Below are 25,020 nucleotides of genomic sequence, written 5' to 3'. Positions count from 1 at the left end.
GCATTTGAACTTTGAAACCCGTTAACCGTCTGACCTACTGAGGGGTGCGTTTCAGCGATGTGCTCAAGTAATGTGTACACGACTATTGTAAGATAAAGTTGAAAACGAATGTTTAATAATAGTGAAACGTATGGTAACAGATGGAGGTTGATTACCTGGCATACATGAATACTGTCACCCACGTGGATAGACATTTCTTATCTGTGTTGACAACGTCAGCTTGCTGGTATAGGTTCTGTGAATAAACTACGACGGTTTCCAGAAATACATTCATTTGCGTTTCAAAATCTTGCTGACGTTACGTATACACTATTTATATGGTGCAGACAGCCATACATTAAATTGTATGACATGTTATACTACACAAGTTGGTAATGATAGCTATTGATTTTCATCTATCATGTTTACATATGGACTTCATTATTTGACATTACATAATATGGATTGCAGCATGTCCAACAATAATAATGTATTTCACAGACTCATAGTTTTGCTTTAGTATTTAATGTACGTGTGAAAATTTTCGTCTGGTAACCTTGTCAATACTGAAAATATGTTGTGTTTCTCTTTTCAGGCATCATTGAAGGCACCGTATCTGAAGCATTTTTACTTTGACAGTGACCTGAAAATCTCACAAAAGTAAAAATGTTTGAGATAGAAAGCAGCGAGGGACAAACCAGCTCAAGAGGTGCCTCCAGTGATGTCACACCTGCCAACCAGCAACTACAAGAATATGAAGACAGAATTAAAAGACTTGAGAATGAAAACAAAGTACTCCATGGAAGAATAAGAGGATACAAGACACTTGGTACATTATTTCTTATTCTGTTGGGACTTTGGGGATTAAAATCCATGTAATAAGGGCCAGTATGCCATACCTCTACCAGTCAATGAGTGACAGTCTGATCCAGTAGTCATGTCTTATGACAAACATAATTGCATGCAAGAGTAGACTGTTCGAGACAAACTGTAGCACATACCTTCTCTAGTCAATGATGTTACATAACTGAAATAGAGTATCTTGTTTATCCTATATGGCCTGTGATCCATTTCATGCATTGAGTCTCAGTTTTGTAAGATTATGTACATGTAAGAATTGGTAGCTACAAATATTGTTTTATGACTCTGCTGACTAGTCTAAGACAGATATGGCCACAACTTGAACATACTGATTTAAGACTAGTAAGCCCTCTCAAGAGGATCAAAAAGTCTTCTTGTTGCACTGAAAATATTGCAAGCTATACATGGTATATCTGATTCTGGTGTGATCAGACTGTAGCTGTGCATGGCGAATGTTCTCCCAACCTGCTCCTACAGTTTGTGGATCTATTTGTGTTTCAGGCGATTTACTTCAGGAAGCTAAGGAGGAGAACAAGAAACTTGTAGAGGCACAAAGACTTTTGAAACTGAAACTTGATACTTGTACATCAATTAATGGACTTGACTCAGACCTTGAAGTGAGTATTCTCAGTCAGCATGCCTATGTACTGCATGCATCTTCAGAGGTCTCTGCATGAATATTCATCGTTTTGTTTTATGCAAGAATGATGTCTCCAGGTCATGGGCTCATATGTTACATTGTAGGTAAATTCTGGCACAGTGGATGCTTGACAGCTGCTTCACCAAATCTTCCTTTCTGAAGTTTTGAACCATTTAGGATATAACTGTTTAACGTTTTAAACAATATTTTCAAAAGCATCAAATAGAAATGATGATTGTAAATTTTTTATTGTGATTCCCAAACCAAGTTTCTGATGTACCTCTCATTCTGGATCACAAGCCTGGACAGCTGAAGGTCGGTACTTTGATCCTGTCCCTGTCATGTCAAGATACATTAGAATGTGGACTTAATGTTGCCCAGCCTGGTACAGTCATCTCGAAGTTTAAATCTCATGTCAGTTCTTTTGTCCTACACCAAACTGCATATTACACATTTAAATGGTCAGCATGGAGTATCACTGTTCAGGGACTAGAAATCGTCTCTGTAATTTTCTGCTTGATATTGTAATGCCAGACTAAAGCTTATCTTCAGCCAAAATAGACAATAGGCATGGATCAGTAGCTTTCCATTTTGATATAATGCATAATTTAATGTGTATATTTTTAATCTTTAACACGCTTAACTCATTGGGTTAATTTGGGGTTGTTGGCTGCAGTATGTCTAGAGTGAGTGAGTGAGTCGGTGATTTTAGTTTTACTTCGCACTGAGCAGTATTCCAGCTATATGACAGCGGTCTGTACATAACTTAGTCTGGACAAGACAATCCAGTGATAACAGCATGCATATCGACCTATGCAAATGGGAACTGATGACATGTCAACCAAGTCAGCAAGCCTGACCACCCTGACCAGTCAACTCTTTCAACCACCATGGATCACTGAAGATCAAAATATAACCTGGAACTTCACAAGTATAGAAAATCTGGAGTTTCTTTCATTGCAAAGCATGACTTTGTATATGGCTGTCTCTATCTATTATAAAAATATTTTGTTCCCAAATGATAGAATTGGTGAGTTGGATTACTTAGGACTCAAGTACTATTGTTTTGTTTTTTTTCAGTAGATTCGAGAGTAGTTGTGATGAATTTAAATTTTGGCTTTGAAAACATTCTGCAGAACTAGTAATTTCTTTGTCAACTTCACAGACGACGACCACCCATGAACCAGAACCGACACAGAATACCGACACAAGCATGACCCAGATAACTGAGACAGAAGGCAAAGCTGAAGCTCAGATGGAGTCATCCCTTGATCCTGGTTTGCCCACAGTCACCGAGAGATCAGTAGCCAGCAGTGTGGAAAATGTCGAGACAAACGAGATGCATGGGTCAATAAGGGTAGTAACTCCAATGCAGGAGTCCCTTGTGGATACCCAGAACGACCTGTCTCGCACCGAAACAGGCAAAGTCATCTCCAAGGGAGGAAACATGATCCAGAACTTGGAACTGGATTCTGATCGTTATGAAGAACCGGAATATGAGAAGGTTGGCCACCAGATGGCGTATAAACCAGGGAGCATGAGCAGCTTGTCGGTTATCTCATCCGGACCTGATGAGAAGTACAACTTCCCATCACTGTCGTCAGGATCTTCCCGACGAGTCCAGGATGTCAGACCAAAGACATACAGTGAATACGAACCTAAACCAATAGTGAGTGTTTGAGATGGTGGTACTACTTGTGTTACTTATATTTATCTTTTTGTATCAAACATCATCATGTGATCTAGCATGTTTTCAGGAAGGATCATTTGTCATGAAATAGAAACGGAATGTAGTAAAATTCAGAAATCATTGTAGTAAGGCGTTTCTGTGAAAATGTTCAGAGAGTGAGTGAGTTTTAGATTTATGCTATTTCTAGCGATGTTCCAGCAATATCATGGCAGGGGACAACACTCAGGGGTTTCACACATTGTATCCATGTGGGAATTCGAATTCAGGTCTTTGGCGTGACGATCACATGCTTAAATGACTGGGCTACCCCACCAAGCCTCAAAGAACTAAAGAGTTATTGATTCTTTTGAGTGTAATTTTCTATGTGGAGTCTTAATTTAGTCTTATTTGTAATCACACAGATTTTTTTTTAAAAATTACAAAAATATCAGACACTTTTCTAGAAGTGAACACTTACAGTGTGTCAGTACTGTGGAAGTGAAATAGAAACAAATGCCATGTTTGGTTGTTTTTCGCATCTACTTGCATGTTTTATTTTCTTCCTTAATATTGTTATGTTGAGAGTTTTCTCTCATGTCTTGTTATAGCCATACAACTTTGATAAATTATACTGTCCAGTTATTTTCGATAATTGATCAGTTGTAATGAACCAATCATTAATTGTGGGATTTTAACCAATTCCCAACACTAATTGACAATAGTTATTTTGTAATGATAAGAATATCAGTACCAAGTTCTAAACTGAAACCTCCCTGAACCTGTTTGACAATCTGTGCTGCTGTGCAGGACTCGGAACTCAGCGTGCAGATGAAGAACATGCTACTGATGCAAAGTACAGAGGAACCAGAACTGGCAGCAAAGTTCCGCAAGATGTCAGAGGACATTGCGAAAACTGAAGAAGACGCCAAAAGATTCAAGGTGAGGACATTTTTATTGAGCCATTAAACAGGTGGAAGAGTATTTTTGGTACTGTGTACAGAATGTCGTTATGAATGATGTCATACATATGTTTGAACATTTGTATGGAATCTGGGTCAGAAGAAGATGGTACAACCCATTAATTGCCACAAGAGCTGTCTAGTGTGCACTGAATAATTATCGTGGATGAAAGGCTGTCATCTTGTCCAGGTTATTTGCTGTCAGCCAAGATTTTAGATTGCTGATTATGGCTATTCCTTCATTTCCTGTCACCACTGAATTGTGGATGATTGTCCTGCTTTGTTATCTAGCAGTGCGTATGATAACCTTTAACTGATATAGCTGTAACTTGTATGAAGATGATATTTGGTAACTGTTACTTCATGCACCTGTGGAGGCCCAGGGTAGAATTGGCCTAAAGCAACCCATGCTTGCCACAAAAGGTGACTTGGCTTTGTCAGAAGAGGTGACTAACTGGATCGGGTAGTCAGACTAGCTGACTCGGTTGACACATGTCATTGGTTCCCAACTGCACAGATCTATTTCAGTGCTGTTGATCACTTGATTGTCTGGTCCAGACTTGATTATTTACAGACCGCCTCATAGCTCGAATATTGCTGAATGCGGCGTAAAACTAAACTCACTCAATCACTGTTACTGCATGCTCTCTGTCTTCCTGTGTCGGTATATGACATTATTCAAACTGTCTTAAACATTCACTTCCTCTTTCAAAAACCCTGATACAGACTTACGAGCAGGGGTTCAAAAATATTTTGAACAGCAACTTGCCGCAGGGCAAGTGACTTCAAGAAAGTAACTTGTCATGACTAATTTTCTACTTGCCCTGATTTTTAGGCACAATCAGTGATGTTAATGTTTACTTGACGATTTATCGAAGAGTGATAATTCCACTCTCTAATGTCTACTTTATTGTTAAAGTGAACTTTAATAGCTTCATTATGAGCAAATATGAAATGAAATCCATTTGTAGTTTGAAACCATAAGTGGAAATTATCTAGTAGTCCACGGACAAGTAAAATACCATTATTTGATTGCCTGAAATGAAAAGTGACTTGTCCCGGGCGTTGGGCGATGGGATTTTTTAACCCCTGCTTAAGAGTGACCGTTTTTCCAGAACCTGGCCTACACCTTTGCACAAGAGAACCAGAGGCTGAAGACGTCAACGGCAATGGCGTTGAAGGAACTCAAGAATCAGAACTTTGAGCTCAGGTATATCTGATGTTTCTGTACACACAAACGTTTTGGAGTATCATCATCTTGCTTGAATGTGATTGTGGCTTTTTATTCCCAACAGTAGGTTTGTTACCATGGTAACAGTTCTCTCGATGTCAGTGTGTTATCTTTTGTGAAGTAATCAGGTTTGCTGAACATGATTTACTTGATGTCAGATTATGGCTTGATGTCAGATTGTGGTGAATTTACATCCTTCCTAAACCAGGAGATGAAACACATATTATGAATGTGTTTGTCACCCTCGATGTAAAATGTGAAAATAGTACATTACATGATGGTTTCTTAAACATTAAACAACATTCTCCATGATCGATCATATCTAAATGTCAGATTTCAGATTGTGTTGAGTACAGAGGTTTCAGGACCATGTGTCGACTTCGTGTCTTGTGCACTAACCACTATTTCGAGTTATTTTATCATTTATCAACCCAAATGAACTGTGTATATGACCAGAGCGTATGTTCATAGTTATTTTCAGAACATTTCTCCACACCTGCTGACATGACGTTTATCCTTGTCCTTTATGTTTACCTGTTGGCCCAATATCACTGGATAAACCCTATTAGCCATGGCAAATCATGGATAGAACTTGATAATAATAAAGACATGCTTACTACATTTTGTTTAACTAGAGAGGAAAATAAGCGGCTGATCACTCGAATCAAGAAGCTGGAACATGATCGAGATCAGCTGCCTGTCTCCTCCGAACCCCTCACATCACAGACTCGCTTTGCAGGCTGGGTGGCAGTAGAGAGACCACAGGTAAAACAGCAGTTTCCTCCCTTGCATGACTACAGGTTTATCAAGATAGATTGTGATGAAACGCCGCAACATGATGTGTTCACTGTCTTTTAGTTGTATGGTGCAATCTGTGTATTCTGCTGAATTTGAAAAATGCAGCTCAATATTTTTACCTTCATTGGGAAGTTTTAGTAAAATCATTCACAATCATGCCTGACCTTACTTATCCTCACAAAACGGATCTTTGAACACCCTCAGTTCAGAACTTTACACATGATACCACAACACTAATTATGTGTTATGTGGTATTTGTATTGCTCTATTAGGGCTTGAGGTCTCTTCTTATTCATGCAGAGATGCACCTGGTTCACTTTCCTTGATCCCTGATCATTGTAAAATATTGAAAAACAGAAAACATATTTAAACTTCATCAGATAAAGTGATTGCTTTCTTTGGAGTCGATGCAGCTATATTGAAACTTGATGTATTTTGTTATTTTTGTAAATTAGAAGTACCTTGTTGTTATGTAAATTTAAGTTTGATCAGTTAAATGATTTTGATCATTGAAAGTCATCTACTGTGTTGTTAGGGGAAAGCCAGAGTGGAGGAGGAGCTCATCCAACAGGGCCCAGACACATCCCTGCCAGATGACCTTGACACTGTCATGTCCAATGTCCGATGCCTCAAGAAAGAGAACAGGGAGGTAGGTAGGGGTGGTGTTCCGACAGTGCCTGTGTTCAGTTTTATGCTGCTTGAGGCAATGTTCCAGCAATATCACGGCAGGGGACAAGAGTAAGGCATTTCACACATTGTACCCATGTGGGGAATCGAACCAGGGCCATCACTGTAATCAGCCAACGCTTTAACCACTGGACTAACCCATGGCTCCATGTTCCGACAGAGCTAGCTGTAAATCACTACATGCTTGGTGGGGTCACAAGTCAGGTCATTTAAGGTTTTAATTCATTGATGTCATATTATATGGCTTAGTTAGTTTGCTGACTGGTGTAAAATGACTGTCTGACTTCAGTTTTTCTACAAACATAATATTGATTTAGACATGTACGTAAATTGAAACATAAGCAGCGACCCAAGTTTTCGGAGCACAGTAACATACAGCAGATAAAGCCAGGGTGATCACCATTAACAAAGAGCCTCTTCATCAGCCTTTTAACATGTTGCAGAAGCTGCTTTGTTGTCTGTAGATTAAAGAAGCTAACAGATGAATTTATCTAATATGATTTCTTTGTAGCTTAAACAAGCCAATCAGAGCTGGAATATCAGATGGCAAGAACTAAACCAGCAGTGGGAGCTGAAGGTGAAGGACATGAGGTCACAGGTCGACTCTTACAAACAGGAAATGAGAGAACTGCAGAAACGAGAGAAGCAGATCCAACTTGACTGTGAGAGGATGGTCCAGGATGCCAAGACCAAAGCATATGAGGAGGAGGTGAGATTTGTGTGTTGTTTATTCAAATAGTTTGAATTTGGTTTCATTTTAGGCATGTTAGACAAGACCAGTTTATTTTTCAGTTAACCGATTTTTTTCATGTTTCAAGAGGATGTGGAAACAAATGATGAGAAGACAGTGTTGATTATCTGTCGAAGTAAGGCTTGTAACCAATAAGGAAAATTAATTGGCCTGCCCGCATAGCCTTAGTTAGTTTTGACTGAGGGCAGGTTTTGCTTGGTTTTGTTGCCATGGTATTAGTGGGATAAGAGTCAGTGTTGCAGGTTTTGCATTTCCTTAAATTTAGCAGGAGATGGAAGATCTTTTGGTTCTCCTTTTCACCAACAGCATTCTGTAATCGCAGACTAACCTTTTTTGTAAGTTAAGCATATGGGAGGTTATAGTTGGCACTATATACACTGTGTGTTGTACAAGTGTTGGTCGTGCACCTTAATGGACAATACTACTTCCTTCCACAGATCAAGTTTGCCATGGCCATCTTGGCTGGTACAAAGTGGACAACTGCTTGATTGAGCTAATACCTAATAGGAATATGATCACAGTATATTCCTGACTTGTCGCTAGATCCTTAATATCAAGAAGTATAGTCTGAAATTCATCAGAATATTGAAACAATGGCATACATAATCAATCCACTTAACAGCTAATCCAGTTAATAATCAAGAATGAAGAAAGCCTATTATATCCCGACCAGGATAATCCTCTTTGTAGTGAGGAATATTCTTTCATGGAATTACGTTTCCTAATTTTAATAGTTTTCTAATTTGTTGTCATTATTTTGACAATTGATTAAAAAGGTCATTCATTTGGAAATTTCAGTGAAAGTGATGAACACACACAAGCATGCGTGAAACTCCACTTTGGATAGAGCAACATTTCTATTATGTAGTGTTTAGGATAGACATGAGAACAGAAGTTCTAAGAAGTTCTGAATACTTGTTCAGATGTGTAACTGTCAGAAAGGCCCACTGTGCTGTTGAATAAGGAATCTAGCGGAGTCTTACTCCAAGTCATGGCTGTTTTGTGAGTAGACAGAGAGATGACCACAAATGGAGTTGATCGGTGGATGTTTATTGTTAGCTTGTATATATACTCAGGTGGACAAATAAGGAATCTTCATGAACTGTTAACAACTTTGAATGACTGGAGTAAGTGAGTTTGGTTTTACACCATATTGCAGCAGTATCACGGAGGGAGACACCAGAAATGGGCTTCACACATTCTACCCATGTTGGGAATCGAACTCAGCCTTAAGCATTAAGAGGGAATGCTTAAACCATCATGCTATCCCACTGCCCTATGAATGGTTATAACTGAAAATCGGAGTGAGTGAGTTGAGTTTTACGCCACACTCAGCAATATTCCAGCTACATGGCGGCAATCTGTGAATAATTGAGTCTGGACCAGACAATGCAGTGATCAACAACATGAGCATTGATCTGCGCATTTGGGAACCGATGGCATGTGTCAACCAATTCAGTGAGCCTGAAGAAACATACTTGAACCAAGCAATATTGTGAATGCTGTGGGCATCAATCACAGCAACTGAGATACAATAATATGCATCATCAGTAAATTTGATCCCAATAGTCACATACAATAAGTATGGGTTATTCTGTTTATCATTAATGGGTAGTTTGCATGTTTTTTTATTCGTCTATTTATCTGCAGTTGATATTAACAATAAGCATCCATATCGATCACATTTGGTAACTTGCTCTCAAGACATTTGAGTCAGCAATACGACATGCCTTTTACTCCAGTACCTGTGAAACCTGTGGGTATGGAGGTAAGAAATAGTTACCATGGTTACTGCTGATTTCTCCAAGGATGATTCTTAAAGCCTCCAAAGTGGGATTACATTGTAATGATGTAAATCACTTCAGTTCTCTTAATGTAACAGGTTAGGATTACATGATAAAAACAACCAGAGTTTCACGTTCTGATATTTATTTGTAGACTGCGAAAGAGGAAGCCTTGACAAAATTTCACCAATGCTCGACCCAAAAGCGCAGTCTGCAGGACCAGGTGGGTGAGCTCCAGGCCCGCTTAGAGGTAGCGATCCGGGATAAGCACAGCCTGGAAGCAGAACTCAGCGTTCTCAAATCTCGTTACCAAGGCAACATGAGAAGTGGCCAGTTTGGAATGGAACGCAACAGAGAAGATCTGACAACTGAGATTGAGGTTCTGAGACAGCAGGTATGAGTCAGTGTTCACATAGTGTAGATCAGGCAGCAACTATTTGAGTTACTGAAGGGCGAGGATGAGCATTTGTTCTGAAAAGGGTAATAATTCCTCTTTTTTTTTCATTTTTATTTTTTTTTTTTGAAACAAATTGCACATACCCTATTTTTTTTAAGATTAGAAAAACAAGTCGAAAGAACACTTGTTCAGTTTACTTATTTGAAACCTAAATTATTATGCACTCATGTATGTTTGAAAGAAAGTTGAGTTTCATAACTTCACAAAAGAAATGCTGACTGTATGTTTTGAAAGGATAGTCTGAACTTTGTTTCAACAAAATTTGAAAGAGCCTTATTCTTGCCAAATTTACTAACTCCACTAAATATCTGTGTCGCTATAGTTGTAATCTCTGTGACCAGTATGTTGATGTGTGACTGGTATGTAACAGCTGACCGTGTTTGAGGAAGACTTTGACCGTGAGAGGCAAGACCGTGCAGCTGCCCAATCTGTCAGGGATGACCTTCAGACTACGCTTGATAAGATCAAAGGAGACAAAGAAGACATCCTGCGTCGGAACAAATTGCTGGAACAAAAGGTGAGACTCATACTTATATTAACTATGGGATATTGCAGGATTGTAAATTACTGCTGATTCATTTCTGGGCTCTTAACTGATTATACATCTGTGTACATCAAGAATCATCATCAAGTCTCACTCATTGTTTCTGTTATTGTTTTTATTCTACACATAATTCTCTGAACCATTCTCAGACATGTTTCTTTCATTTTGATTTTGGACTGTTTGTGGATATATAAATCTGTTGTGACTCTCATGCTTGGTTCCCCCAAACATGATTAATGCTTTGTATGTCTGGTCATTATATATATCTGTAGCTGACTGTCTCTTCCACTGTGCTTTTCTTCTGTCTTCTTTCAATCCTGTTGTTAAAACATACCTAGAACAAAGTTTCCATCTTCAAAAACACCTCACCAAAACACATCCCATTCATCACGTTAATCACCACTTAAGCACCTCGAATCAGTGCAGTTCCCTTCAGACCTCATCTCCTGACGAACCCTTAATACACATTTTCTGTTTCATTGCCACTGCTGTCTACTGATACAAGTTAAGCTTGATGCTAAGGCTACTAGAGTGTAGCTCACATGATAGCACCTGGACTGTAATACAAACACAATAGATGGGCTTAGATACTGATTGGCTTTGACTGGACAGAGCGGACTAGACTTATTAAAAGGGACAAGCAGTTGACTACAGGCAGTGGCCACGAGAGGATGTGTCATGTGAGTGAGTAAATATATGGCTGAATTTACATGGTAACAGAGCGTAAAATTCACTTTAAAGAGGAAAATGGCTGTGAATTTTAAATCACCACCAACACTGAAAAAAGATAGTGTTTATGAAGTTTGGAAAAATGAGTTGAATGTTTGGAGTTTGATGACAGATGTAGTTGAAGAAAAGCAAGCATTGGCAGCTACTCTCACACTTTCTAGTCAAGCTAAGGCTAAAGCTTTGGAGATTGATGTGACAGATTTAAACAGAAAAGGAGGATTGAAAACCTTACTGAAAGCACTTGACTCCTTGTACCAACAAGACGAGACAGACTTGGCCTATTCTACATACTCACAGTTTGATAGCTATTGTCGAGCATGTGGGACAAGTATGAATGAATATATCATTGAATCTGAGAGAAGAAATGGCATGTGCAAAAGATACCAGCTGGAATTTCCTGACTCCATTCTTGCTTTCAAACTTCTGGATTGTGCAAATCTTTCAGTTAGAGAAAGGCAGTTGGTCCTAACTGCTGCTTGTGACAGAAAATATCAGACAGTAAAAGGAGCACTAAAAAGAATATTCGGTGAAAGCATCACAACTTGCATTAATTCTGAAAATTCTATTGATATTAAACAAGAAACAGCATTGATGACTCGCAATGATCCAAGGAGCAAAGTTAGCTATAAATACTTCACTGAAAATAGAACATGGTCACAGTGTAGTAGCCAGAAAGGAACAACCCATTAGACAGATTTGGTTGCAGAACAAAGTGTGTGATTTGCAGGTCAACTTTCCACTGGGTAAAGGACTGTCCACACAAAGATGAAGAGAAGATCAAGCTGACAGAGGAAGAAACATGCAACCTTTCCTTGTTCACCAATGAAAAAAAGATACAAAATCAAATCCTTATGCCGGAAGCCTATGGATGTGCAGTTCTAGATACGGCCTGTACAAGAACAGTATGCAGTCGACAGTGGTTTGACAATTTCATAGTAAATTTAAGTCAGAAGAGAGAAGCTGAAGTGGTTAGTAAAGAGAGTGAAACAGCATTCCGATTTGCAGATGGAGTCAAAGTGACATCATCTATGACAGCTTTAATTCCTGCAACAATTGGTGAAACAGAGTGTAAGATAGAGACAGAATGCTGACATTCCATTGTTGTTGAGCAAGCAATCCCTGAAGAAAGCTGGGACAAAGTTGGATTTAGGTACAGACAAAGCTGAAATGTTTAACAAACCAGTTACTCTCAGTCTGACCTCAAGTGGCCATTACTGTGTGGAAATATCGGGAGACAGAGCACATATTGAAAGTCACAACATAGACCAAGAAATCCTGGTGATAGAAGAAACAGCAAGCAAGGAAGAGAAGAAAATTATCATGAAGGAGCTGCACAAACAGTTTGGACATGCATCTAAAGAACACCTCAGAAAACTGATTCAGAATGCTGGTGTGATTGACAAAGAGACTATCAGTGTGATAGATGAGGTGTGCAATGAATGTGAAATTTGTCAGCAGTGTAAGAGACAACCTCCTAAGCCAGCAGTTGGCCTTCCTCTTGTTTCAGATTTCAGTGAAACAGTTGTGGTAGATCTCCATCAACTTGAAGACAGATTATTGTATTTACATATTATTGACCAGTTCACCAGATCTAGCTCAGGAGCCATAATGAGAATCAAGGAATCAAGAGAGTTTGTAGCAAAGGTTTTGTCATGCTGGATAAGTGTGCATGGTGCACTGAAAAGACTGTTCAGTGATAATGGTGGTGAGTTTAAGGTGAAGTGAGGGATTTGTATGAGAACTTCAACATTGAGTTAAAGACCACAGCAGCATACAGCCCCAGGAGTAATGGACTTTTGGAGAGACATAATCAAACTTTAACGATAATGTTGAAGAAAGTTCGTCAAGAGCAGAATTGTGATTGGGAGACAGCACTCAGCTGGGCACTCTCAGCCAAGAATACAATGACCAATGTCTATGGCTTTAGTGCACACCAGTTAGTTTACGGCAGAAACCCAAACTTGCCTACGAATTTGACAAATGACCTACCTGCCTTAGACGGAACAACTGAGAGCAAGACTATTGGACAACATATCAACACTCTGCATGCTATGAGGCAGGAGTTCACCAAAGCTGAATCCTCTGAACGAATCCGAAGAGCTTTGAGGAAACAGATCAGACCAGAGTCTGGTCCTTTTGTTAATGGAGAGAAAGTCTACTACAGGAGACCTGACAGCATAAAATGGCGAGGACCAGCTACTGTCATCGGCATGAAGCAAACAAAGACGATAGTGAAGGAAGTCAAAAAACTCCAAGTTGGCAGGAATATGCCCTTGATGACACTGACAACAGTGGCTCAGATGTGAGAGATGGTGATTTGAACAGAACAGATTGGAACAAGGTCAAAAGTGGTCAAAGCATCTCATATGAGCATATGGATAGTGGTGAAATAATGAAGGCCAAAGTGTTAAACAGAGCAGGTAAAGCTACCGGAAAGAACAAGTCTTGGTATAATATAGAGCTTCAGGGGGAAGACATGCAAGGTGTAAGACAATCTATTGACCTGAGCCAAAAAAAAAGTATACAAATTTTGAAGGAGTCTGATGAGTGTCAAACAGAATCAGCAGCACAGACAGATGATAGTTCACAGGATGAAGTTCTCATTACAGATGATATTTCATGTACTGATTCAGTGTCAAACAAGCAGAGTTACAGTACTGGAAAGATAATGATGTTTATGAAGAAGTGGAAAAAGAAAATCAGAAGATGCTGTCAACATGCTGGGTCTGTACTATGAAGGAAGCAGAAAATGGAATCTTGCCGAAAGCCAGACTTGTTGTGAGGGGATTTGAAGAAAACTATATTTGTGACATTGAGAGAGATTCTCCTACCTGCTCAAGTGAGTCCCTGAAGGTTGTGTTGGCAGTTATGGCCAAAAATCAATGGATACCTAGGTCAATGGACATCAAGACAGCATTTTTGCAGGGCCAAATAATAGACAGAGACGTCTATGTTAAACCACCAAAAGAATTGAGATCTGACAAGGTGTGGAAGCTGAAGAAATGAGTATATGGAGTAGGAGATGCCTCTCGTAAATGGTATGACAGAGTGAAGCAAGTGTTCACAAGTCTTAATGGACAAGTCTTTAAATTAGATCCTGCATTTTTCCACTGGCATAAAGATGATGGTACACTGACTGGCTTGCTGGCATGTCATGTTGATGATTTTATTTGGAGTGGAAATAAAGAATTTCAAGCTAACATTATTCCAGCAGTCCATGAACAATTCAATGTTGGAAAAGAGCAGAGTCAGATTTTCCAGTATGTGGGAATTGAAGTGGTATGTGAAGAGAACAAAAGAAGACTCAGACAACAGACCTATGCAGACAACTTGTCATTCATTGATGTGGAGAAATCAAGAGCCATGAAGAAGGAAGAGGTTTTGAATGAAGAGGAGAGGGCCTTGTACAGATCAAAAGTAGGTCAAATATTGTGGATTGCTAGACAGAGTCGACCTGATGTGTTATTTCAAGCTTCAAGATTGTCATCCTGCTACAAGCATGCAAAAGTTGAACATCTGATGGAAATAAACAAAGTCATCAAACAAATCAAGTTAGAAAAAGTGAGCTTAACATATCAAGAGCTATCAGGTTCAGAGATGGAGCTTCTAGTTTTCAGTGATGCAAGTTTTGGCAATCTCTCAGATGGAGGTAGTCAAGGGGCCTACATCATTTTTATTTCCAATCTCGAAGGAGAGGTGATGCCGATCTGTTGGAACTCAAAAAAGGTCAGATGGGTGGTCCGAAGGACCATTGCAGCAGAGACATTAGCTATGGCAGATGGTGTTGATGTGGGTATATTCATATCCTCACTATACACAGAGATAAAGAGTGGCAAAGAAACCCCACTAAAGCTCCCACTGGTGGCTATAACTGACTGCCAGTCTCTCTACGACAATCTGAAGTCTACCAACATGCCAACAGAGAAAAGACTAAGGATGGAGATAAGTTCAATCAAAGAGATGAGGGACAGTGGCTTAATCAAAAGAGTACAGTGGGTGGACACAAAACATCAGCTCTCAGACTGTTTGACCAAGAGAGGGGCATCACCAGCAAGGCTGCTTCAAGTCCTCTGTGACGGGCAGTTTTGAAGCTCTGTTGTGACAGGAAATCTGGATTTTAAACCTGTACAAAGTTTTAATCAGATTCCAAAATTACGAAAAGAGATTTATTGTACTTATATGGGACTCAGACTCCTACCTTCATGTCCCTGACTTTTATATAAAGACATCAACATCCATGTAGATTAAGTGGAATTTGATCTTTTCAGTTTTGAAAAAAAAATGACTAAAAGAAAGAAAAGAGGGAATTTTATACAAGTTAAGTTTGATGCAAGGGCTACTAGAGTGCAGCTCACATGATAGCACCTGGACTGTAATACAAACACAATAGATGGGCTTAGATACTGATTGGCTTTGACTGGACAGCGTGGACTAGACTTATTGAAGGGGACAAGCAGTTGACTACAGGCAGTGGCCACGAGAGGATGTGTCATGTGAGTGAGTAAATATATGGCTGAATTTACATCTACAATGTCTTTATCATATCGTTCAAGGTTATGGTCGTCTTCTGCACTGGTAAATTTCGAGGGGTATTATTTCAGCTGAAGAGTCACGAGTCGACGATGCAGCAGACCCTGCAACGTAACGAGAGTCTTCAGACGCAGGTCCGTGAGCTCCAAGGCGAGGTAGGTCAGCGCCCAAATCAACAGAACCACAACCAGCATAGATGCACTTCATATGCAAGTCATTATACTTGTAGCTAAATATGATGTTCCGTACCAAACTCAGCGTAGATCTAACCTATTAAAACAACTGAACCCAAATTATCCATTGAATCCCTATTTCTTGATCTTGCTACAGAAACAGATATTGCTTCATACACTAATTTGTTGCTTTTTTACAACAAGTAGTTAATAGGTTAGATATTTCAAGCAATATGATTCAAAGATAAGGATGAACATGAGGTTTTACAAATACAAAGATACAATCAACCGGCGTTGGGTGTTTGCAAGTTTTCTGTATCGTTTTCAAACAGTAATTGTCATACAAAAATGTGATAACTGTTATTTGTTCAAAGTACATTTTGAATCCAGACACATCAATGATGCTATGTACTAGTTTACAGGATATACAATCAAAGTTGATTAAATTCCTTTTATGCATTGAATATACTTTGTTTGTCTGCAGAATCGGCGACTGCGAGAGAGCAGCATCCCTCAGTTCCAAGCAAACATGATGAACCCTACCTACCCACGCTACCAGAATCAGCCCCAGTTTCAGAACATGCCCATGTATCCAAATGCACCCATGCAGGGCGGCTTCTCACCCCAGGGGCAGATGGGCATGCCGGGCTTCATGCCACAGTCCCCCCAAGGGTTTAACCAACCTTTCATGAATATGAGCAGTGAGCATATTATGCCATACATATTGATGTCGCACTGAAAACTTTGCAAGACACCTCCCAAAGATCTGTCTCTAAAAGAAAGTCTTTTATTAGATCTGTCATATGGATTTGAGCAGTTTCCATTGGCAAATGCACAATGCATTACCGGGTTAACCTTACCTGGCTTTGTGTAATCTTGAAAACAATTTGGTGATTTTTTGGAATTTAAAGAATCACATAAGAAAGTTCCCAAGTTTATATATATATGTGTTGACCTTATATGTTATCCTCTATTGCTTGCTGTGACCTCAAATGTTATCCTCTACCGCTCTCTATGGTCACAGATGCACCATTCCAGCATTATGGCTCAGGGCGCCAGGTGGGAGGTGCCCAGACCACACCGGTCATGCCGAATCAGTGGACATGCCAATTCTGCACCTTCTCCAACATTCCGAGCAGGACCGTGTGTGAGATGTGTGGCAAGATCAGACGTGAGTGCTCAGTTATCACACCTCCCAGTGAGATCTAGTGACTAGTGACACCTTGACACCTTGGTAGATCACGATAGTGATCATTATATACATGAGAGATATTCATGGGATGCCTGAAATTGTTTGGTGCTTGTCTTGAAGAAATTGTGGAAGATTGTCCTCAGGCTCCACATTGACATTATGGAAAATGTTAACTGTTTCTCTTTTTGTGCAAGACTCTGTTTCACAAAGCCATTATAACCCTATGATCTCATAACTTGTCACGGGGTATTTGTACCTCCAATTCTGTTCACAAAGCTCTCATAAGCGTAAGATTTTTTAGGTAACTTTTCTTGAAACTTCCATCTTCCTGTACTGTAACGAGATCTACATCTTACAAGAGCTTTGTGAAACTGAGCCCTGATTCATCATTCCTCTGCTCTATCACACACTAACCCATCTAACTGTCTGGTTTGCTACATGATTTTCACATATTCTGTACTCAGCAGGTCCACAGCAGACTGGATACTCCTCATCTGGACATGGCTCCACGGAACCGGTACGTCACTCCGATATTATATGGGTTCACCCATCTGGTGACATTATTTTCCTTGTGTTTTGCTTTTTCGGTCCTGAAAGTTTTAATATGTTTTCCCATCCTGTTGTAATTTTATCTGAAACTAAACACTTGAACCAAAGGGTTTAGGGAAGATATTTGAGTCAGTATTGCAACTTGCTTGTCTCTAATAGGAGGAGACAGCAAGTTATTTGCAGACATCATTCAAAAGCAACATTCATGTTCTTGAGCTGTTCCATTGCTCAAGGAGATATGCACATTAAATGAAACACCGAGGACGAATAGGTTTGGTAGAAATTAACGCTTATCACGTCTCGTATGTGCATTGTTTCACTGTTCCAGCTACTGCGCAGACCCTCTTGTAATACAAACTGATAATAGCCATTTAAACTATGATCGTTTGTTTAACAACTTTTATCCTAAGTTAAATAAAATCTGAGATTTAAATGATCAGTTGGCAAGGTAAAATTATCACGATTCACAATCTTATTTTCACTTTATTCGTTTTACTTGTTTGTTTAAAGTGATATTCATTGGTATGTTTTCACTGCAAACAGACTATATGCGACCAATCAAAAGTGTAGACTCACTTGAAGCATTCACTATGTTATGTAAATATATTTGGTTACATTGAAGATGAATTACTCCACTTATTTGAGGAACCAATTGCAAACCTTACGCAGATGAACTGCACAGGAACCATGCCTTGAATCGCCGAAATGCATGTGCGAATATCGTGAACATCTTTGTTTTTGTGTAAAATTTTGTTAAGAATTTGCTAATTTGCACTCTGTTTCATTATTTATTGAACTCATGACAGTAATCTTTTCAACATTTTGAAATTGTGTTTTACTATACATCAGTTCATGTGTAAACAATACCTTTTGACAGTATCTAATATTTTTCAAAATCTATTTAAGAACAGTTGACTGAATAAATTGGCTACAATGACACTGTTGAGTCTAAACTTTTGATGGGTAGTATATTTATTGTGCAGGTGCTGATGTCCCGCGATGTGATCCATCCACCACCTCTGCCCAGAGGTCAAGATGTTCCAGATGAAAGTGGGGACCTGGTCACTGACAACGGACTGTAATCGTGAACACTTCTGTAAGAAAATGTCCCATCAAGCTTACTTCATCCATTCACACATTTCGAACACTTTTTGGTGCTTGTGTTAACCATACTACTCAGTGGCAACTATTCTCATGTAGTATTGTCAGATGGACAGAGAACTGACAAGACCAGTCCTGAGAACTATACTTTTGGCAGTTCGGATGATAATTGTCATGATTAAATGAAAATATGCGACACAAGGTGGACAGCTGGGATAGTAAAGCTTCAAATGTCCATGAAGAGAGAAACAGGAATGAAAGTGAAAGATTTTCTGCCCATCAGAGTTCGTGTTAATGCAGAAACCTTTTACCGCAAGGGTTGCATGCTTGTTTTGGATGCATAGATTCTGATCTACTTCTTTTTATGAAGTACTTTAAAACAGCAACATATAGAAAAACAATCAAGTTTGAATGATTCAGGATTGTAAAGAAAATTTCATGCACAAAATATTTGCACTACATGTTTCTGCACACATTCACACAAAACCAACCGCGAACTCTGGCGTTAAACAAATGCATAAATATTTGTGTTAATTGTTTTATCAACATTTTAATAATGAAACATACGACTTTATGGATACCAACTGCTTTATTATTGCAAAGGGCAATGTTTTGCTGTAGATTTTTGCACTGTTCTGAAGATTAGACATGGGATAATGCAGTGTTCAGTGTTGTTTGATCAAATTGTGCTTCCGGTCAATTACAGGTTGCAGTAAAAATTCTACGTAGAGGACTTCTAGGTGCTCCATGTACATAACTAGGTGGAGGCGACACAGGGCAGTCCACCCGGCCTCCTGCTGGCAGGATTGGGGATACACATGACAGAACAGGACAGAGCAGAGCAGAGCCACGAATAGGGTGAACAACATCACACCTCACCAGAAAAACAAGTGGACGAGAAGATAGCACGAGATAGTGCATAAGAACATCTATATGTAAGCTTACAGGAACACCAAGATGGATCAGCCATAACACAGATGGCCACAAGCTGTTTGCGGTAAACTGTATGTGCACAGCATGAAGATGATGGGACTCACTGCGTCCAAGAGCTGATGTAGCAGAATCTTGGCACGATTGCTACACCCAGTTCAAGGGCCAGGAGTATCTCAGCATCAGTTCGAGAGTCAGATGTAGTGTGCGATTTAAAATGAAAGCATTCTGTCATGATATTCCCAAGTTCTTGGAACAGCCTTTCTTGTCCTCAGCTTTCTTATTGGCCCAAAGGTTTGAATAACAGTTAATTCGAAAGCTGTTTGTAAGAAAGGCTTGAAGGAATACACAAAGCCCCATGTGTATCACCAGCTTTTCATAAGATTTAATTCTTTCACGTTTCTTCAGATTGAATTTTTTCTCAGGGATTTCTGTTGTAGTATAACTATGATATTGTAATAAAGAGCAGAATGCTCCTTGGGGTATTACTGAGGTATTACGTAGTTCTGCCAAGGTATGATCTTGATAATATAGTAGTTTGGGGTTTTTTATCATTAGCATATCACAGGGTGACTATGATAACACTGACAAAATGTTTCCCCATTTCAATAGACAATCATTAAGTGCTGAGTGTTAAATGCTCGTAAATCTGAACACCATGAAGGCAGGTTTGGAGACTACAGCTGTAAAACAGAATTGGATTTGGACACTGAAATGCAGAAAGACTTGTGATGAAATGTACAAAATGATATGAATCTGTGTTTGCGAGAAACTAAAATCCCTACCTACTCATGGACAGAGATTGGTGTTATTCTGTATGATTCTGCTCAAGTATGCTGATGATTGTGTCTCCTATCCTAAAACATTGTTGATCTGTAGTCTCAAAGTCTGCTGAGTGTGTAGGACTGAGTCAGCATGCTTCAGGCTCTGAACCCATTTCACTACATGGAGAAGGATGGATGTTACTCTTTTCTTGGAGAAATACTCATACATGCCCATATGTTAATCTACTTGAAAGTATCACAGAAAGGACCAAGATCATGTCGTCTCTTCATTTTTCGCTGTACGTAGTGCTACGTATATTCATAAAACACCAGTTCATATTTTCGTATTGGAACATGTCGGAAGGTAACTGTATTACAGTTTTCTATTAACTGTTTATCATGTTTATTATACAGTTTGATTTAGAAATAGAAATATCAAAACTGTATGCCTGACATTATCGTATACATGTTCATGAAGTGTGTTGGCAGTACAAGATGGCAGTTTCACTGACTAGTTCATGGGTATTTGATGACGAAAAAATCATAATCAGCACCAACTTTGATTATTATTTTTTTGTCATCAAGCATATGTTTGATAGCTTTAAGCATTTTTATTGAAAGCCTTACTTCAGTCGATATATTAATAGTTTGTGTACAGTAATTGCATAAATGTTTAAAATGAGTTTGATCTTAAATATGTACTTGATAGAGCTGGCTAAGATATATTTGGAGACTGATGATCGTGAAGTAGTTATCTATTTATGGCTAAGAAGTGACTTTCAGCAAAACTGAAAAGAACATCCGAAAGAAATCAACATATATTTCATCACTAACAAAACACTAATCTGAACGAAATCTGAGAGTGACCCATGAATAAATACTTAAGCATGTCATTACTTATGTTTGTTATGTTTGTGTATTGTAATTTAAAAATGTGAAGTAAAATTGATTAAATCACTATAGTTTATGTACAATGTTTCGATTAGACAATTTTCATATCGTAGTCATAATTCATCCTAACAGAGACATTTCCTGTGATTGACCTTTTGTGCCAGTCCTACTAGTTAGTGTCTTTTTATCAATATTTTACTATTTGGTTCTTTCTGTTGATAGTTGCAGTAGCAATTAACCATCATCAGTATGCAGGTTATTTAATGAAGGTATTAAACATTGATACCTCTTGAACACCCATAATGTAATATGTGTTCTGGACTTATCAAAACCCATCGTATTGACCTCCGCTCCTCCAATACTTATGGAGAATATTTTGTGTGCTGTGTTGTCATAGTTACGTATGGTATGACATGTCAGTGATATTATACATATTTTAGCATTTTCTTACTCTTGTTAGAGACATTGCTGACAGAATTGTTCACAAGTATGTACCCCGGATTCTACAAGAGATCACCATCTCAGCATGAATTGTTTGTATGTCTCAGAGGGTAACAGTACATACTAAGAACAAAGCTGAGAATAATCTTTATTTCAATTTTAAACACAAGATCTTACTGTATAGACAAACTTAATGGATTGCAGTGTCTATGTTTCATGATTGCAACGTTTCGATGCAGATTCTTGACCACTGTCAACCAGGAACAATTCAACAGCAGCACAAGCATCTGTATCAAAATGTCACACTCACAAAATGAAGAATTTGCAGTCCACTAAGTTTGTCTATTGTGCTTTCCAAATTTTAAAATGTCATTCAAAGAAAAGATCCTATACTGTACAGTGTAACTCATACAACGAACATACTGTCAAACAGTGTCAGTAAAACTCCAAACAGCATCAATTATTTTAAGTTGTTGACTGTATTTTTGTTTTTGGGAAGGCATTTTAGAATTTGTAAAGATGAAGGAAAGCAAAGTCTATCGGTAGTCATCTTCCTTATTGCAATGAATGTGATAATTCTGTGCAGATACTATCAGAGTTGTCGCTTGATAAGGGTGTCAGTATGTACACTGAAGCATCACATTCTTTTCAATAAAGAAGTTGACTATCCATAAGCTTGCTTTTCCTTCATATTTTATAATACATGCAATAATACTCATAATCATATGTTCTGAGGGATGTGAACAAGTCATGCAAGATTCACAACAAACTGAGGACCACGACTGAAGTAATGTGTAATAGCCTATAAAGGTGGATAGTCGATTGTATACAAGACTACGTTGAGTGAGATAGCGTTTCTCTGTGTGAACTCATTCCAAATTCTTGTGAAAGCTTGTGTATTTGGTATCAATTTAAATTGCTGGAAACTGCCAAAATTATATTCCTGACGATTCTTGTCAATAAATATTGAATTTCTGCTAAATTCATCTTGACAGGCCAGGAGATAATTGCAAAAATGCTATCACTGCCAATTATTTCAAAAGATTTTGTGCTTTTATTTTGTTTAGCTTAATGTTGGATACAATCATGGTGCAAGGTGATATATTACGGTGTCAGTCATAACCGGACTTACCCCTTTACAGGACAAGACAATGTCAACTACATTTGTTAACAAGTGTCAAGTTTCTTATGTTTGGAGAAACATAACATGTAATTGCATACTTACCATCCATGTTTTGAATTTTTCTAATATATGAACGTGTCAGTAATAAGCGGGTTTATCCCTCTTTCACGTCAGAGAATACACGACAAGACAATACCGACTACTTTCATTGACAAGTATCAAGTCTCAAGTTTCTTATGTTCTTATATTATTGGCTTCAAGCTGTGAAGTGTCTTGTATAATAAACATGATGAATATTGTAACATTGTAACATTGAAGTGGATGCTTTCACCACCCTTTTGTTGTTTTTATGGTACTGAACTTCTTGTAGACATGCTGGTAGCAGGTCACTCACTAGAGGCCAACCACACAGGTCCCTGTGTCATTGCATAAACAGTTCCAAAGTAAAAAATATCATGAATGTCAGAGTTGCACTATCTTAGTAAATTGTTGCTCTTAAGTACTTTTAAGACAATTAATATTAGGAATGTCACAAGTGCACTATTTTGTAAAGATATACATAGGTTAGTGAATAATATCAACTGATTTGTAAATATACTCATGACAACAAATAAGGGAACACACGAAAGTGCAAGTATTCCTTTATTCTTTTCTAGGTTTCTTCACATGGTATGTATTGCACTGTGGGTGAAATTCTGGGAGTTAATAAATGAACACTTATGCTTTCATGTGTTCCCTTATTTGTTTCCATGAGTACACTTATGCGACGATGCAGGGACCATCATTGTAGTTAGCATAGATGCGCTTTGCTGTTGTCTTCATTGCTTATATTAACAGTTTATATTAACAGTGACACGTGAGCACTGCAAGTGGACTTAAGGATTTCAAGTTCATTATTCTGTGCCTTGTTTCAGTTGAGATTCTTTAATACACTAAATAAAGAACAGTTTCGGTTCAAATGACACATTGGCACTACAGCTTTTAAGGTGCAAAGTAATGAAAGTATTTACACCTTAATCATATGCTCAAATCATGGTCCCGTACTTGACACACTGAAATATGGTATGTAAACAGGAACAGACAATGTAACTGTATCGTTTCCTATCCCTGTTTGCTTTCCACAGAAATAACCAGTTTCTTTTGCCATGGTAATCTGCCTGTTACATGTGCAAATGACACCAACATGACAGAGGCAAATGCATGTAGTAATTATGAAAAGCGCCTTTGAAATAGTGTATCTGTAGCCTAAATACTCTTGTAGCTTTATACCTCTAGAGCTTCTGTGTAGTTTATCTTCATCATTGTGGCTTTTGCACGTAAAATAATCTTTTCTTTGCTTTTTTGAAAGTAGCATCTGAAAGACATTATACCTGATGTCATTTTTGAGTATGAATTGTCACATATTGATGTGCTGGTGGGAGTATAATTGTAATCAAGTCAGTGGTTTGGGGTTATTAAGATATGCACAAAGATAACAGAAACGTGCTCCTTTTCTACCAATTAAGATTTTCAATCATCAAAATGATAACTTGTGTGCAAAATGACACATCAAATGTGACACCATTTTCACTCTTAAATTTCTTGTCATATTTGTTGAATTATTTTCATGGTTTCTTTTGACAACAAGGGGTCTTATTTTCTCCTTGTGCAACTTCTAATCACGTGGTTCTTTTTGATGTTTTGACACTGTGAGTGACCCTTAGTGCCTAACCCAGGAAAAGTAAGCATTTTACTTGTAACAAATGGTTTTGATGATATTTCAGATGTTTTTCCAAACTAATAACTTACAATGGGTAATGCAGTGAGAAAAACTATTGTGTGATTACCATTCATAAAATGTATTTATTCTGTGATGGAAATTTTGACATTATTGATTTTGTATTTTTTGATTGGTGTGGTAATCCATATCCAAGGTGTAAGGGTCGTATTTTTGTTGGTTTGACAATAATGCATGTTATTAATGTTATGTTAGTACAACTGATAACTTTCTTTGTCATTATGTATGCTGCAAATAAAAAAAAGTTTAGTTCTTTGGTTGTAATGTTTTTTATATATCATATACACAAAAGTTCAAAATAGAAAAGCAGTTACCCCAAAGACAGACTACATTGGGTTTTAAGGTGAAGCCCACCTAGCGTGAATGGTGTAGCATGAAACAACAAAACTAGAAAAACGCACACTCAAATATTCCAGCAATAGGATGGTGATGTGTAAATATCTTTATGTGGCAAGAGTTG

At 38.3% G+C, this 25,020-nt stretch overlaps 1 protein-coding gene across 4 annotated transcripts in view; it reads left to right on the top strand.

Moving 5' to 3' along the window:
• The window catches only part of LOC137284976 (TNFAIP3-interacting protein 1-like), a 47,611-nt gene extending 22,798 nt beyond the window's left edge, over positions 1-24,813 (top strand). For 2 of the 4 annotated variants that reach the window (XM_067817062.1, XM_067817063.1), the window contains 16 exons: positions 575-808; positions 1,342-1,457; positions 2,646-3,149; positions 3,957-4,088; positions 5,224-5,318; positions 5,975-6,104; positions 6,673-6,786; positions 7,336-7,533; positions 9,514-9,753; positions 10,187-10,333; positions 15,691-15,774; positions 16,277-16,493; positions 16,817-16,963; positions 17,449-17,501; positions 18,517-18,629; positions 19,341-24,813. In XM_067817062.1, the coding sequence (XP_067673163.1) occupies positions 646-808; positions 1,342-1,457; positions 2,646-3,149; positions 3,957-4,088; positions 5,224-5,318; positions 5,975-6,104; positions 6,673-6,786; positions 7,336-7,533; positions 9,514-9,753; positions 10,187-10,333; positions 15,691-15,774; positions 16,277-16,493; positions 16,817-16,963; positions 17,449-17,501; positions 18,517-18,615 (2,439 nt within the window). In that variant the 5' untranslated portion in view covers positions 575-645 and the 3' untranslated portion in view covers positions 18,616-18,629; positions 19,341-24,813. The remainder of the gene's footprint in view (positions 1-574; positions 809-1,341; positions 1,458-2,645; positions 3,150-3,956; positions 4,089-5,223; positions 5,319-5,974; positions 6,105-6,672; positions 6,787-7,335; positions 7,534-9,513; positions 9,754-10,186; positions 10,334-15,690; positions 15,775-16,276; positions 16,494-16,816; positions 16,964-17,448; positions 17,502-18,516; positions 18,630-19,340) is intronic. The other 2 variants (XM_067817065.1, XM_067817064.1) reach the window with 2 other exon arrangements.
• The last annotated feature ends 207 nt before the right edge of the window (positions 24,814-25,020 follow it).

This window comes from Haliotis asinina, chromosome 5 (assembly GCF_037392515.1).
Source record: "Haliotis asinina isolate JCU_RB_2024 chromosome 5, JCU_Hal_asi_v2, whole genome shotgun sequence".
Lineage (NCBI taxonomy): Eukaryota > Metazoa > Mollusca > Gastropoda > Lepetellida > Haliotidae > Haliotis > Haliotis asinina.
This window is presented reverse-complemented; position numbering and strand designations above follow the sequence as displayed.